The sequence below is a fragment of the Pelobates fuscus genome, chromosome 10 (assembly GCF_036172605.1).
Source record: "Pelobates fuscus isolate aPelFus1 chromosome 10, aPelFus1.pri, whole genome shotgun sequence".
NCBI classification, from domain to species: domain Eukaryota; kingdom Metazoa; phylum Chordata; class Amphibia; order Anura; family Pelobatidae; genus Pelobates; species Pelobates fuscus.
The window spans coordinates 10,272,537-10,288,932 of NC_086326.1; the positions used below are offsets into that span (position 1 = coordinate 10,272,537).

A 16,396-nucleotide genomic window follows, 5' to 3' on the forward strand; every position below is an offset into this window, starting at 1 on the left:
ACTAACTTCGCCCATTGGTTGAGTCTACCTTCTGTCTGCACTTCATACAGTTTTTTTATAGGAAGCCATTCTTCTCTCTTTCTGTCCCTTGAAGGTGTCTCTCGCACGATGAAGGATCACGTCACTAAACCAACAGCTTTAGGTTCTGGCCGAGTAGCTCACATGATAGAGTGGCAAAGCTGGGGCCAACCACCACCACCAACTAACGAAAGCACCAGGATGGACAGTGATGCATACTCAGATCTGAGTGATGGCGAGAAAGAAGCACGGTTTCTGGCTGGTGAGCACACAACTCATTTAATTTCCTCTTCCACCCAAAAGATGTTGGGTATAAAGACCAGGTTTGATGGTTAGGTTTCCCTTAAAATGTTATCCATAACTGTTTGCAGCACAGGGTAACAGGACAAGCACCCCAAACTTGAAATTGTCCTTGCTTTAATTCAAATGGTGGCTTTAAGAAACAGGACTATGGCTTTCTCCTCCTGGAATATTGTCTATGACACTGGTCACTAGGTTGGAAATATATCTAGCATTAGTTTAAATGTCACCAATTCACCTATTTTAACTTTGCATGAACATTGCACATATTGGGCAAGGTTCGAATTAGGCGGTAGAAGGCAGGAAATGGAGGGGTAAATGGCCATTAATATAAGCAAGCTTTATCAATACCACATTAATCACAATTTTAGAAAAATATATGGCTATAATCTACCACGATAAAACCTAGAGGTGACATAAGAGCAGAACTGGTTTAAGGTAGAACATCCAATCTCTCTTCTGAAAAATGATATATCTAGACTGAGATTCCCATGTTTGAAGAGACAAAGTATGTGGACAAAAGGGTGGAACTCGGTCTAGTTCCTTGCAGTTTGGTATCCTGGGACAGTTACAGGGACATTGTATCCGTACTCTTGTTGGTTGCATTTGATGTGAGGTTATGAGTTGTCAGAAAGTTTACTAGTTGTTTAATGTTATTAAAAAGCTAGATAGATCAAAACTTAGTAATCTCTTAAAACCAGTGGCAGAAGACAAACATTTAGCTAGGAAAAATGCTTGTTCTGTCTCTAGGTTAAAAAGACACTTTATTGCCCAAACACACATATTAAAAAAAGTAAAAAACTAAGTGAAAAAATGCATACCTTTAAGCATACATATCTAAACACTGCAGATCTCTTCCCTTCTATCCCCCAGACTTTCTATGACTGTCCAATAGCATTCATTGCATTTGTTACAAATTGCATATAACAATCTATTTAATACCCCAGTCTGCGTATAACACCCTCCCTATAACAATCTATTTAATACCCCAGTCTGTGTATAACACCCTCCCTATAACAATCTATTTAATACCCCAGTCTGCATATAACACCCTCCCTATAACAATCTATTTAATACCCCAGTCTGTGTATGACACCCACCCTATAACAATCTATTTAATACCCCAGTCTGTGTATAACACCCTCCCTATAACAATCTATTTAATACCCCAGTCTGTGTATGACACCCACCCTATAACAATCTATTTAATACCCCAGTCTGCGTATAACACCCTCCCTATAACAATCTATTTAATACCCCAGTCTGCGTATAACACCCTCCCTATAACAATCTATTTAATACCCCAGTCTGCGTATAACACCCTCCCTATAACAATCTATTTAATACTCCAGTCTGTGTATGACACCCACCCTATAACAATCTATTTAATACTCCAGTCTGCATATAACACCCTCCCTATAACAATCTATTTAATACCCCAGTCTGTGTATGACACCCACCCTATAACAATCTATTTAATACCCCAGTCTGTGTATAACACCCTCCCTATAACAATCTATTTAATACCCCAGTCTGTGTATAACACCCTCCCTATAACAATCTATTTAATACTCCAGTCTGCATATAACACCCTCCCTATAACAATCTATTTAATACCCCAGTCTGTGTATGACACCCACCCTATAACAATCTATTTAATACCCCAGTCTGTGTATAACACCCTCCCTATAACAATCTATTTAATACCCCAGTCTGTGTATGACACCCACCCTATAACAATCTATTTAATACCCCAGTCTGCGTATAACACCCTCCCTATAACAATCTATTTAATACCCCAGTCTGCGTATAACACCCTCCCTATAACAATCTATTTAATACCCCAGTCTGCGTATAACACCCTCCCTATAACAATCTATTTAATACTCCAGTCTGTGTATGACACCCACCCTATAACAATCTATTTAATACCCCAGTCTGTGTATGACACCCACCCTATAACAATCTATTTAATACCCCCAGTCTGTGTATAACACCCTCCCTATAACAATCTATTTACTACCCCAGTCTGTGTATAACACCCTCCCTATACCAATCTATTTAATACCCCAGTCTGTGTATAACACCCTCCCAATAACAATCTATTTAATACCCCAGTCTGCGTATAGCACCCTCCCTATAACAATCTATTTAATACCCCAGTCTGCGTATAACACCCTCCCTATAACAATCTATTTAATACTCCAGTCTGTGTATAACACCTTCCCTATAACAATCTATTTAATACCCCAGTCTGCGTATAACACCCACCCTATAACAATCTATTTAATACTCCAGTATGTGTATAACACCCTCCCTATAACAATCTATTTAATACCCCCAGTCTGTGTATAACAACCTCCCTATAACAATCTATTTAATACCCCTGTCTGCGTATAACACCCTCCCTATAACAATCTATTTAATACCCCAGTCTGTGTATAACACCCTCCCAATAACAATCTATTTAATACCCCAGTCTGTGTATAACACCCTCCCTATAACAATCTATTTAATACCCCAGTCTGCATATAACACCCTCCCTATAACAATCTATTTAATACCCCAGTCTGTGTATAACAACCTCCCTATAACAATCTATTTAATACCCCTGTCTGCGGATAACACCCTCCCTATAACAATCTATTTAATACCCCAGTCTGCATATAACACCCTCCCTATAACAATCTATTTAATACCCCAGTCTGTGTATAACACCCTCCCTATAACAATCTATTTAATACCCCTGTCTGCGTATAACACCCTCCCTATAACAATCTATTTACTACCCCAGTCTGTGTATAACACCCTCCCAATAACAATCTATTTAATACCCCAGTCTGTGTATAACACCCTCCCTATAACAATCTATTTAGTACCCCCAGTCTGTGTAGAACACCCTCCCTATAACAATCTATTTAATACCCCAGTCTGTGTATAACACCCTCCCTATAACAATCTATTTAATACCCCAGTCTGTGTATAACACCCTCCCAATAACAATCTATTTAATACCCCAGTCTGTGTATAACACCCTCCCTATAACAATCTATTTAATACCCCAGTCTGTGTATAACACCCTCCCTATAACAATCTATTTAATACCCCAGTCTGCATATAACACCCTCCCTATAACAATCTATTTAATACCCCTGTCTGCGTATAACACCCTCCCTATAACAATCTATTTACTACCCCAGTCTGTGTATAACACCCTCCCAATAACAATCTATTTAATACCCCAGTCTGCGTATAACACCCTCCCAATAACAATCTATTTAATACCCCAGTCTGTGTATAACACCCTCCCTATAACAATCTATTTAATACCCCAGTCTGTGTATGACACCCTCCCTATAACAATCTATTTAATACTCCAGTCTGTGTATAACACCCTCCCTATAACAATCTATTTAATACCCCTGTCTGTGTATAACACCCTCCCTATAACAATCTATTTAATACCCCAGTCTGTGTATAACACCCTCCCTATAACAATCTATTTAATACCCCAGTCTGTGTATAACACCCACCCTATAACAATCTATTTAATACCCCAGTCTGCATATAACACCCTCCCTATAACAATCTATTTAATACCCCAGTCTGTGTATAACACCCTCCCTATAACAATCTATTTAATACCCCAGTCTGTGTATAACACCCTCCCTATAACAATCTATTTAATACCCCAGGCTGATTATAACACCCTCCCTATAACAATCTATTTAATACCCCAGTCTGTGTATAACACCCTCCCTATAACAATCTATTTAATACCCCAGTCTGTGTATAACACCCTCCCTATAACAATCTATTTAATACCCCAGGCTGATTATAACACCCTCCCTATAACAATCTATTTAATACCCCAGTCTGCATATAACACCCTCCCTATAACAATCTATTTAGTACCCCAGGCTGATTATAACGCAGGACTATCTTGGATGTACTTTGCACACGTTACTGTATTTTCTGTGGAGCTCACAGTAATTCAATACCCGGCCCTGCTTGGCTCTCCGTGTGCTGAGCTCATTCTTAGAAAGCCAGGTCCTCAAATAACACTTCTTAAAGACACAACAATCATTGCAAGGACAGCAGGAACCTGCTTCATTAAACTCTTAAATTATTATTATTATTATTTATAATAGCGCTGTACAATAGGTGGACTAACAGACATGTATTTGCAACAAGATGAGCTGGACACACAGGAACAGAGGGTGTTGAGGGCCCTACTCAAACCAGGTTACACCATAGAGCAGGGGTTTCCCAGGATTGAGGGATAACCCAGCTGTGTCTAAAGTGTTGGTTTTTTTTTCTTCTTCTTCTAAAAATATCTTAGACAAGATTTGGTAATCCCTAAATCCTGGGCTGGTAGGGGGTAATCCCTAAATCCTGGACTGTTAGGGGGTACTTGAAGAGCCCTAGAGCATACAATATAAAACCATAGAAGATCTCAGTCTGTCCAAGGCACAGTGTCCTGCTGTGGTTCCTAGTGTCACTAGTGTCCCAAATATCGTGTTCTTTATCTGTTTTGTATATTTTAGTATTGACCCGGCTTGCTCTTGGCTACTCGGTTTTCTGGCTTCCATGACCTGGCTTTGTCTCTCGTATTTGTGGATTTCTGGCTTTCCTTGACCTTGGCTTGTTTTGATGTTCCTTGTATTGTATTGTATTCTATCTATCCATTCTAAGGACCGGTTTATTGACCTTTTAAACTGTCTCTATTTCTTCTGGTGGATTTGCATTCTGCGTGTTGGGTTATAATGTTACAGGGAGGGAGGTGCTCTCAGAAATGGTCATATATTGCGATCGATCCAATGCATATTATCATAACCATGTTATCGCACGATCGCTGAGTTAAGTTTTTGCAAAAGAATATCATGATTTAAGATTTTTGACAAAACGGGGACCAATGATATCGGATGATGGTCTGAGTGCCACCACTTTTATGGCTAGGTTCTCCCAACATGTATCTATCCAGAGACCAGGGATTCATTGATTAGAAAGTGACCGGTTTAGCTGTGTACTGAGCTTCAGCAAGATTTCTAAAATTTGATCTGGTCCACACTGATTTTTTATTTTTAAATTAGTAAGATGTTTATTAATGACATAGGCACAGGTTTAAAATTTGAATTTCTCTAAATGAGGATTTAGCAAATTTAACATGGTCTGATCTGCATTTGTATTCTGAGAACGAGTGTCATTCGTTATCTTAGCAATCAGGGTGGTGGCACATCCAGCAAAATAATTATTAAAAACATTTGCTACATCTAGGGAGTGTTGCAGGGTTTGGTTGTCCATTTTGATAGTGGAAGGTTGGGAGTGGATTGTGAAGGTTTGTATATTCCGTATGACTTTCCAAAAGTTTCTTGGGTTTGATAAGTTATTGTTCAAACGTTCACTGAAATATTGGGCTTTTGCCATTTTTGTTTGTTTTGTGCATGCATTTCGCCAGTATCTGTAGGCACGGTGATCGTTCATGGAGCCAGTATGCTTGAACTTTGACCACAGTGAATCTATAAACTGAATCTCTAAATCTTTAAATGAGGTCAGCTGTAATCCAGGGCAGGTGTGTCCCTTTTATTCACACTCTACGCAGAGGGGCATGCAAATTCCATACTTGCAAGAGCTCGGACTGAAAAAATTCAATTGCTGTGTCTAGATCTCGGATCAGACATAATCTGTGATATGAGATCATTTAAAAAGGATTCAAGATTACCTTTCTTGAAAGACCTGCTGATTATAATCTCGGGAGGGGATTTAGTGTCCTTTATTTTGCCTTTATTTTGCGTATGCAGTACACTAGACAGTGGTCACTGCAACTGTTAGGGAGAACGCCCGCCTCCTGGATTCTATCAGGAGAAGTGGAGAGAATCCAATCGAGCAAGGTATGTGTAACGGATCACCTGGCACCCCGACTGGGTACCTCCGTTGAAAGATGCTCCTAGCGCTTCCAGAGGACTCCAAGCACTCCACCAGACACCATAAGCACCGCAGGCTGCAGCTATCTCCCTTCAGAACGAAGCAGGAACAAGCTCTTACAAGAGCTCAGTGATTATAGCAAGGGAATATGCCTAGCATAGCAATCCCTTGTAGCAGATTCCCCCAATAAGAGACAGGACTCAAGTTGAGGGTAAAAATAGAACTCTCTGGCTGCTAGCTTGCAGCCCTTTTTATTAGGTGCTCCCATGAAGGGGAGGGACACACACAGTAACGTACATTAACCAATCACACAATAGTTACATCCCACACATAGCCCTCCCCTCTACCTGTAAACTAATTATCTGTACACACAGGAAAATACAATTATCCTAGGTAGGGAAAATACAGTTTTTACACAACATTCATAACTCCCAAAATATACATCACATTCGCATAAAAATACATATCCACAATCCATTCGGGGGAACAACATACTCAAAAATCATACGAATTGGACCAGGGGTTCAAAAGTTAGTACAAATGTGCATTTGACCTTCTGGAAGCATGGTTTTTAGAAGCTCAAACTAGTTCCCCAGAATCCTCTATCCTGGAGACAATGGAGAAGCTGATTTAATTATATCCAGGGACAAACACAGCCTCCATTAAGCACATTTTACCAGCCACCACCAAAAGACATAAAAATACATAACTCCTGTTATACTAAACAGAACCCCCACATTCAACCCATCCCCAGATGGCTTGGATCTGAGCGCTCAACATATCCAAACAGCGTTTAGATGCCACAAACACAGTTCAAACGCCATGGGGTTTAAGTTTCGTATGGGCTGATGAGAGGGCCCATAATCCTGGGGCAGCCCAATAACCCACAGTATGCCCAAATACCGTGCATAAAGGGCCAAATCGCCCAGGGACCGTAGTCACAGGGTAAGAGGCGGGCAAGCAGCCCCCTCCAAACCACAGTGGCGAAGTGGCTTTCGCTACAGTATGGTTATGGCTTTTAATATTAATGCGAGTTGGGGAGGAAACTAATTGTGTTAGCTGCAAAGTCTTAAACAGCGAACATGATTTATTATTTCTAGGATTCAGCCAATCAATATTAAAATCCCCAAAAACCTGTTTTGAGCTACAGTTTCACTTAGTAGTTGGGCTATTTCAGAAAGGGAGTACACCGGAGAACTTGGTGGGCGGTAGATTCCAGCAACAATGATAGTTTTACTGAGCTGGATCTCGATTGTACCAGAAAGGACATCAAAGCAGGGGAGTTATAGTTTTTTTAAAGGGGCGAACTTTATGGAATTTTCAACATAAATAACAACGCTTCCTCCTCTCTTTTATCTGTCATTTCTAAAACATGAATACCCCTGTATTGCAATGGCGGTGTCTGGTATTTTAGTCGTTAACCATGATTCTGAGAGCACAATGATTTTTGGTTTGTAATGGGAACACCAGGCTTGCAGTGCATCCAGCTTAGGGAGAAAGCTACAGATGTTGCAGTGCACAAAAGAGAGGCCTTTTATAGTGGGGAGATTAGGACTAGAATTAGCTGGGGGACCAGGGTTAGACTCCACATCATTTGCGAGGGCAAGTAACATAAGGAATAGGAATTTGGACTTCATTTTTGTTTGGCAGTATAGTGATTGGGAGACTTTATAATTTTGTGAGTTGGGGTAGGAAGGCTCTTTTTTTATCACCCTTCACCAGCACTCAGCAGATATGTTACAGCAACAGAGCAGGCCATGGTGTATGATCATTTGTTTTCCAGTTGTTGAGGTGTGTGCTTATGGCAGTAGTGTTTTTATTATTTTTAATTCAAGTAGTGGGGGTAGGGAATGGAGTGGTTGCACGGGGTAATAAGGGTTGTAGTGGTTGCAGGGGGGTAGAGGCTGTAGCGGGTCCAGGTGTTATAGGGGCTCTACAGGGTACCTGTGTGTAGGGGCTGTATCCCAAATAACACTTCTAAAAGACACAGCAATCATTGCAAGGGCAGCAGGAACCTGCTTCATTAAACTCTTAAATTATTATTTTAGTGGGTTTTAGTGGGGTTTTAATGGGTCCAGGAGGAGGAGGGGCTGTAGTGGGTGCAGAAGGGGTAGTTGTGGGTGCAAGAGGGGTAGGTGCTGTAGTGGGTGCAGGGGGGTAGTGGCTTTAGTGGGTGCAGCAGGGTAGGGGCTGTAGTGGGAGCAGGGGGGATAGGGTCTGTTTTGTGGGTGCAGGGGTTAAAGGCTTTAGCGGTTGCTATGGGGTAGGGGCTTTACTGTGTGTAGGAGCTGTGGTGGCTGTGGTGAATGCCGTGGGGGAGAAGATGTTGTGGGTTCAGGGGGGTAGGAACTGTAGTGGGTGTAGGAGGGTGCAGGGTGCTAGGGGGTAGGGCCTTTAATAGGTGCCAGGGGCGTAAGAGCTTTAGCAGGTGCTTAGGGGTAGAGGATGTTGTGGGTGCGGGGGGTAGGGACTGCAGGGGCTGTAGTGGGTACAGGTAGTTAGGGGCTTTAGTGGGTGCTAATGGGCAGGGGCTGTAGTGGGTGCCGTGGGGATACTGGCTTTAGTGAGTGCAGTGGGGAAGGTGCTTTAGTGGGTGCAGTAGGGATAGTGGCTTTAGTAGGTGCAGGTAGTTCGGTGCTTTAGTGGATGCCTGGGGGTAGGGCTTGTAGTTGATGCCTGGGGGTAATAGGAGTAGTATCAAGAGCAGGGATATAGGGAGTGTAGGGGCTCATAGGGGCTTTTGTTGTTAATGGGTTGGAGAGATGGAAGCTGTGAAGGGGCAGTGGGGGGGGATTAGACACTAAATATTTGTAATTGCAACCCCCCCCCGAGTCTTACCTTTGGCCACGGAGGGGGGACTTCTTATCCTTGGGATGGATGCTGGACGTGCTGCCTGTAACACAGATCATGGCAGCTCTGCAGCATATTACTTCCTGCAGAACCAGCCAGACGGAGCTGCCCTGATCAGTGTTACAGGCAGCATACTCCGTGTGGCTGTGCTGATCTGCTAGCAGAGGCTCTGCCGATTTCTTTCAGCCACTCTGAGGGGCAGCCTAGTGGGGTCTTTGGAGAAGCCCCTTAGCTGTCCCTCAGTGTGCCCTGCTTGGGGGAGCAGATGTATGGCAGCAGAGGCCGCGAAAGGCTGTGCGGGCCCCTTACTGAGTGCCGGCTGGCTGGGGAGATTGTTTCACTTCCCAGCTCAGCCATTACTTACTGCAGCAGGGACGGGCGCCCCAGAGCCTCGGGCCCTCGGTCCATGACCAATTTGCCCGGGTGCTCAGTCCGCCCCTGCCTTGGGTCAAGAAGCTATTACCCCACAAATTAAAAATTCTATCCTTGAATATTATGTTTTTGCAAGTATGTATCCAGTTGCTGTTTAAACTTCTGTATAGACTCTGATAAAACCACCTTTCCACCTTGAAGTGTTGTCTTACATGTGTCTAACTGTTCAGCTTCCATAGACCATATTCAGAGGCTTCTGATAGGGTGATATACTTTGTGGCGTATTCAAACCTCAGCTGATGATTTGATGTGTGTGAATTTAAACGTACCTGATGATTTGGTAAAGTTAAGACATTTCTCATCTCATAATAGTTTTGACTCTTCGTTCTTACATATTTTGAATTATCAGCAATGTTGTACCCAAATCAAATTCAGCTTGGATTGCAGGTCATGTCATGGCGTGATCTTGCAGCCAGTGCATTCAGATGAATACCCTAAGCTTTGGGGTAATTCTAAAACCTCTTTTTGCAGTTTATTATAATCTGACATTGTTATAATGTATTAACCTCCCTGGCGGTAATCCTGAGTAAAAACAATGTATTGCTTTAACATTAAAAAATACTGACATAATCAGACCGCCAGGGAGGTTAATCGAGCACCAATGAACTCGCACTGCATAGTCTTTGAATAACTAGTGCTCCGCTATATACTGTTCACTATACTGTGCTAGCATCATGTGTTTCTGTTGTTTGTCAGGTTACATGTAATGTTTTTATGGTACAAGCTGTGATTATAGCACAAGGGGTAGGGTGCTGGCTGCTATCTACTTTTAGAGCATTGGGTTTCAGGTAGCGGAAGGTATTTTAGCATTAGAGCCAATGTGATGGGCAAGTATTACTTCATTAGGATAAGGGTTAGAAATCTAGAAATACCCCCTGGGAGGTTCCTTAGGGAAACATGTTGAACATTGTCCATTCTTTGAGTTCTCTGCAGTTACATATTATTTGTGGATTAAGGAGAGATAAGAGCTTGGATTTACCACGTTCCAGCCATTTTTAATCTTACATTTTCCCTCATTTATCTCTACAGGTGTAATGCAACAGTTTGCTATTTCAGAGGCAACGCTCATGGCTTGGTCATCGATGGATGGGGAAGAGGAAAGTGTTAACTCAAACCAAGAAAGACAAAGTGAAACTTACCAGGAACTTCTAGAAAACCAGGGTAAGGGAACATCACAAAACTAAACATGCGATGAAAAACAAGGACATTATCTAATATTACACACACACACAAAAAACCAACCCAAAATATGGTGTAAAATATGTCATGAACTACAGACTTGAACAGACACAAACAGGTGGATAGAGCACTGAAAACACAGACATATTTTACACCAAAAAGATAATTTGATGTAGATCTGGATTCATGATCAGACACTAACATACCATAAATAAATCTACAGTTGTGATTTGACACCAGTATACCCTGGAGAGATCTAGAGCATTCTTATTCTCCCCTCTCATTGGTTTCTCCAGTCCTTCTTACTGTGCTATCATCCTCTCTCATTGGTTTCTCCAGTCCTTCTTACTGTGCTATCACCCTCTCTCATTGGTTTCTCCAGTCCCTCTTACTGTACTATCATCCTCTCTCATTGGTTTCTCCAGTCCTTCTTACTGTGCTATCACCCTCTCTCATTGGTTTCTCCAGTCCTTCTTACTGTACTATCTTCCTCTCTCATTGGTTTCTCCAGTCCCTCTTACTGTACTATCACCCTCTCTCATTGGTTTCTCCAGTCCCTCTTACTGTACTATCACCCTCTCTCATTGGTTTCTCCAGTCCCTCTTACTGTACTATCATCCTCTCTCATTGATTTCTCCAGTCCCTCTTACTGTACTATCATCCTCTCTCATTGGTTTTCCAGTCCCTCTTGCTGTACTATCATCCTCTCTCATTGGTTTCTCCAGTCCTTCTTACTGTACTATCTTCCTCTCTCATTGGTTTCTCCAGTCCCTCTTACTGTACTATCACCCTCTCTCATTGGTTTCTCCAGTCCCTCTTACTGTACTATCACCCTCTCTCATTGGTTTCTCCAGTCCCTCTTACTGTACTATCATCCTCTCTCATTGGTTTCTCCAGTCCCTCTTACTGTACTATCATCCTCTCTCATTGATTTCTCCAGTCCCTCTTACTGTACTATCATCCTCTCTCATTGGTTTTCCAGTCCCTCTTGCTGTACTATCATCCTCTCTCATTGGTTTCTCCAGTCCTTCTTACTGTACTATCTTCCTCTCTCATTGGTTTCTCCAGTCCCTCTTACTGTACTATCACCCTCTCTCATTGGTTTCTCCAGTCCCTCTTACTGTACTATCACCCTCTCTCATTGGTTTCTCCAGTCCCTCTTACTGTACTATCATCCTCTCTCATTGGTTTCTCCAGTCCCTCTTACTGTACTATCATCCTCTCTCATTGATTTCTCCAGTCCCTCTTACTGTACTATCATCCTCTCTCATTGGTTTCTCCAGTCCCTCTTACTGTACTATCATCCTCTCTCATTGGTTTCTCCAGTCCCTCTTACTGTACTATTATCCTCTCTCATTGGTTTATCCAGTCCTTCTTACTGTACTATCATCCTCTCTCATTGGATTCTCCAGTCCCTCTTACTGTACTATCATCCCCTCTCATTGATTTCTCCAGTCCCTCTTACTGTACTATCATCCTCTCTCATTGGTTTCTCCAGTCCCTCTTGCTGTACTATCATCCTCTCTCATTGGTTTCTCCAGTCCTTCTTACTGTACTATCATCCACTCTCATTGGTTTCTCCAGTCCCTCTTGCTGTACTATCATTCTCTCTCATTTGTTTCTCCAGTCCCTCTTACTGTACTATCATCCCCTCTCATTTGTTTCTCCAGTCCCTCTTACTGTACTATTATCCTCTCTCATTGGTTTATCCAGTCCTTCTTACTGTACTATCATCCTCTCTCATTGGATTCTCCAGTCCCTCTTACTTTACTATCATCCCCTCTCATTGATTTCTCCAGTCCCTCTTACTGTACTATCATCCTCTCTCATTGGTTTCTCCAGTCCCTCTTGCTGTACTATCATCCTCTCTCATTGGTTTCTCCAGTCCTTCTTACTGTACTATCATCCTCTCTCATTGGTTTCCCAGTCCCTCTTACTGTACTATCACCCTCTCTCATTGGTTTCTCCGGTCCCTCTTACTGTACTATCACCCTCTCTCATTGGTTTCTCCAGTCCCTCTTACTGTACTATCATCCTCTCTCATTGGTTTCTCCGGTCCCTCTTACTGTACTATCATCCTCTCTCATTGGTTTCTCCAGTCCCTCTTACTGTACTATCATCCTCTCTCATTGGTTTCTCCGGTCCCTCTTACTGTACTATCACCCTCTCTCATTGGTTTCTCCAGTCCCTCTTACTGTACTATCATCCTCTCTCATTGGTTTCTCCGGTCCCTCTTACTGTACTATCATCCTCTCTCATTGGTTTCTCCAGTCCCTCTTACTGTACTATCAACCTCTCTCATTGATTTCTCCAGTCCTTCTTACTGTACTATCATCCTCCCTCATTGGTTTCTCCAGTCCATCTTACTGTACTATCATCCTCTCTCTCATTGATTTCTCCAGTCCCTCTTACTGTAACATCATCCTGTCTCATTGGTTTCTCCAGTCCCTCTTACTGTACTATCATCCTCTCTCATTGGTTTCTCCAGTCCCTCTTACTGTACTATCATCCTCTCTCATTGGTTTCTCCAGTCCATCTTACTGTACTATCATCCTCTCTCTCATTGATTTCTCCAGTCCCTCTTACTGTACTATCATCCTGTCTCATTGGTTTCTCCAGTCCCTCTTACTGTACTATCATCCTATCTCATTGGTTTCTCCAGTCCTTCTTACTGTACTATCATCCTGTCTCATTGGTTTCTCCAGTCCCTCTTACTGTACTATCATCCTCTCTCATTGGTTTCTCCAGTCCCTCTTACTGTACTATCATCCTCTCTCATTGGTTTCTCCAGTCCCTCTTACTGTACTATCATCCTCTCTCATTGGTTTCTCCAGTCCCTCTTACTGTACTATCATCCTCTCTCATTGATTTCTCCAGTCCCTCTTACTGTACTATCATCCTCTCTCATTGGTTTCTCCAGTCCCTCTTACTGTCCTATCATCCTCTCTCATTGGTTTCTCCAGTCCTTCTTGCTGTACGCTCATCCTCTCTCATTGATTTCTCCAGTCCTTCTTACTATTCTGTGCTCTCTCATTAGTCTCTCCCATCTTTTTTATGGAACTCTCCTCCTCTCTCATTAGTCTCTCCAGTCTTTCTTACTGTTCTATCCCCTCTCATTGATCTCTCCTGCTCTCTCCCAGATAATCTTGCACAGACACACTCTGACTGCTGGCCTCACTCCTATGTGTCCCAAGGACTCTACTGTCTCGGCTCCTCTGAAGCTTGGGCCAGCAGTGAGCAGTCTCTGACCGTGTCTCCGGCACCGACAGGTGGGGTAATAACAAACCCTGGGCCTGAGGGTGAGGAAAAGCAGCTGGAGGATATCTGTGAAATTTCCCACAAGTTGATACAGTCTAAGATCTCCCCATCTGAAGATGACGATGCTCTCTGCCATGATCTGCAGTCTCTTTCTCCAACACGTGAGTGCGACAGCCCCCCACAAAGCCGAAAAGTTTCCGATGTTGCCACATCCGGAGTGCAGTCTGGAGAGGAGGAAGAGGAGAGAGAAATGGAGAACTGACTCACTGTGTGAGAAAGAGAGAGAGGACCAGGAGGAAGGGAAAGAAAGAGAAGACAAGTGTGAGCTCTGGGCATCATTTCTCAAACTGTCTCAGCAGAATGAATGGCGGCAGAATTATAAAAACATACAGTAGGTTATGTCGGTGTGGGGCTAGCAGAGTGCTCTGCAGTGTCAGCACAGCTGTCACACTGCGAAGTTAGCTCCAGCATTTCTTCATGGCACTGTGATATCGGTACCAATGCACTGCAGTGTCCATTCCAGAATTTACCTAACACACTGCAGTGTCAGTACTGGTGTTAGGCAGAGCACTGCACATAATAGGGCTACACAACACACTGCCGTTTTGGTACTGTTGGCTAGAGAGTGCACTGCAATATGTGAAACTTTTTTAATGTGAGGACAATGAAGGTAGGTGGCCCAAACCATTGGCCTACCTAGTCCCCTGTGGGACATTAGTCTTCTCTACCCATAGGGGTGTGTTAAGAGAAGACCCTTAGTTTCAAAACTAGGCCATAATCCCAAGCAAAGCAACACGACCTCAAAACACAACGAAGGAAAAACTCCATTTGCTTTCAACGGGATTCCTTCTCGACAAAGGGCGCTGTTGTTTTGCTTTTGGTATGAGTCTGTCTGCATAATCTGGCCGTTCTTCATTCCGGTTTGTAGGACTTTAATTTGATGACATGAGAAAGTCCATGTAATACACTGTGAGATATATTTCACAAGGTCTCAAAGGATAAAGCAAACCCTTACAGGTATTCACAGCACGGTTTCCATGGTTTCTGCTGTCTAGTGGCTGTGCCATGCAACCCGATATGCAGTACAGTGCCAAGCACACTGACTGTGGCTCTACATGTACACAGGCCTTGGGCTAAAGACCTTTGGAAGCATTGACAAACCCCCTGAGGGGCTCTTTACACCGCTGTATTGACAGTTTGATAAATGATACCCATTTTGTGAGACCGTGAATGTCAGTTCCTTCACACATGCAGGTTGTCTCTCTTGCTGTCTTCTCTTGCTGTCTCTTGGCATGTCAAGCTTCCACTCTCACGCCTGTCTCTACCTGTACAGAGTGAGCTGTTTCATCAGCCACACAGAATAAAAGAGAAGACTGATATTTGGGGGGTTCTCGCATGCCTTAAAGTGACCACCCCAAAACTGCCTAAACCATTGCCAATACCCCAGAAACTACATTCCTGCCAAAGACCCACAGAGCATCACTTTATTAACCCCCTCCCTGCCAAAGATGTACTCCCCAGGTGGATGCAGAGCATTGCTCCAAGCATGCGTTCTCTGTCTAATGTATACATGCATCAATTTATACTTCTGCCTGAAAAGCATTGCGCCACGGCCCCTTTTAACGGCCCACAGAGCATTGATTAGCGATAATATTGTTTATTTTTCTATTCATTTATCGTGGTGATCGGCTGCAGAGCATTGCAACATTAATCCCCCCCTTCATCCAAATTCAGAGCATTTATTCTTCACCACTAGAAATATTGAGGATAATGTTATTTCCTGCTTATTGAGTTTATTGAGAAGGTCCTGTCTGCATGTTACAAAAAAAATCAAAAGCATAAATGTCAAGACAGTTCTCCATAACAGTTTAAAACCCCATAGACTGTAAGCTCGTCCCATAGACTGTGAGCTCGTCCTATAGATTGTGAGCTCATCCAATAGACTGTGAGCTTGTCCAATAGACTGTGAGCTCCTCCTATAGACTGTAATCTCGTCCTATAGACTGTGAGCTCGTCCTATAGACTGGAATCTCGTCCTATAGACTGTGAGCTCATCCTATAGACTGTAATCTCGTCCTATAGACTGTGAGCTCGTCCTATAGACTGTAATCTCGTCCTATAGACTGTGAGCTCGTCCTATAGACTGTAATCTCGTCCTATAGACTGTGAGCTCGTCCTATAGACTGTGAGCTCGTCCCATAGACTGTGAGCTCCTCCTATAGACTGTAATCTCGTCCTATAGACTGTAATCTCGTCCTATAGACTGTGAGCTCGTCCTATAGACTGTAATCTCGTCCTATAGACTGTGAGCTCGTCCTATAGACTGTGAGCTCGTCCCATAGACTGTGAGCTCCTCCTATAGACTGTAATCTCGTCCTATAGACTGTAATCTCGTCCTATAGACTGTGAGCTCATCCTATAAAATGGAAGCTTG

At 42.9% G+C, this 16,396-nt stretch overlaps 1 protein-coding gene across 4 annotated transcripts in view; it reads left to right on the top strand.

The window, feature by feature from the left end:
• Positions 1-15,932, top strand: part of FAM131B (family with sequence similarity 131 member B) — a 57,289-nt gene extending 41,357 nt beyond the window's left edge. For all 4 annotated transcript variants that reach the window (XM_063434114.1, XM_063434115.1, XM_063434116.1 and 1 more), the window contains 3 exons: positions 95-280; positions 10,555-10,686; positions 13,845-15,932. In XM_063434114.1, coding sequence (XP_063290184.1) covers positions 95-280; positions 10,555-10,686; positions 13,845-14,224 — 698 coding nt within the window. In that variant the 3' untranslated portion in view covers positions 14,225-15,932. The remainder of the gene's footprint in view (positions 1-94; positions 281-10,554; positions 10,687-13,844) is intronic.
• The last annotated feature ends 464 nt before the right edge of the window (positions 15,933-16,396 follow it).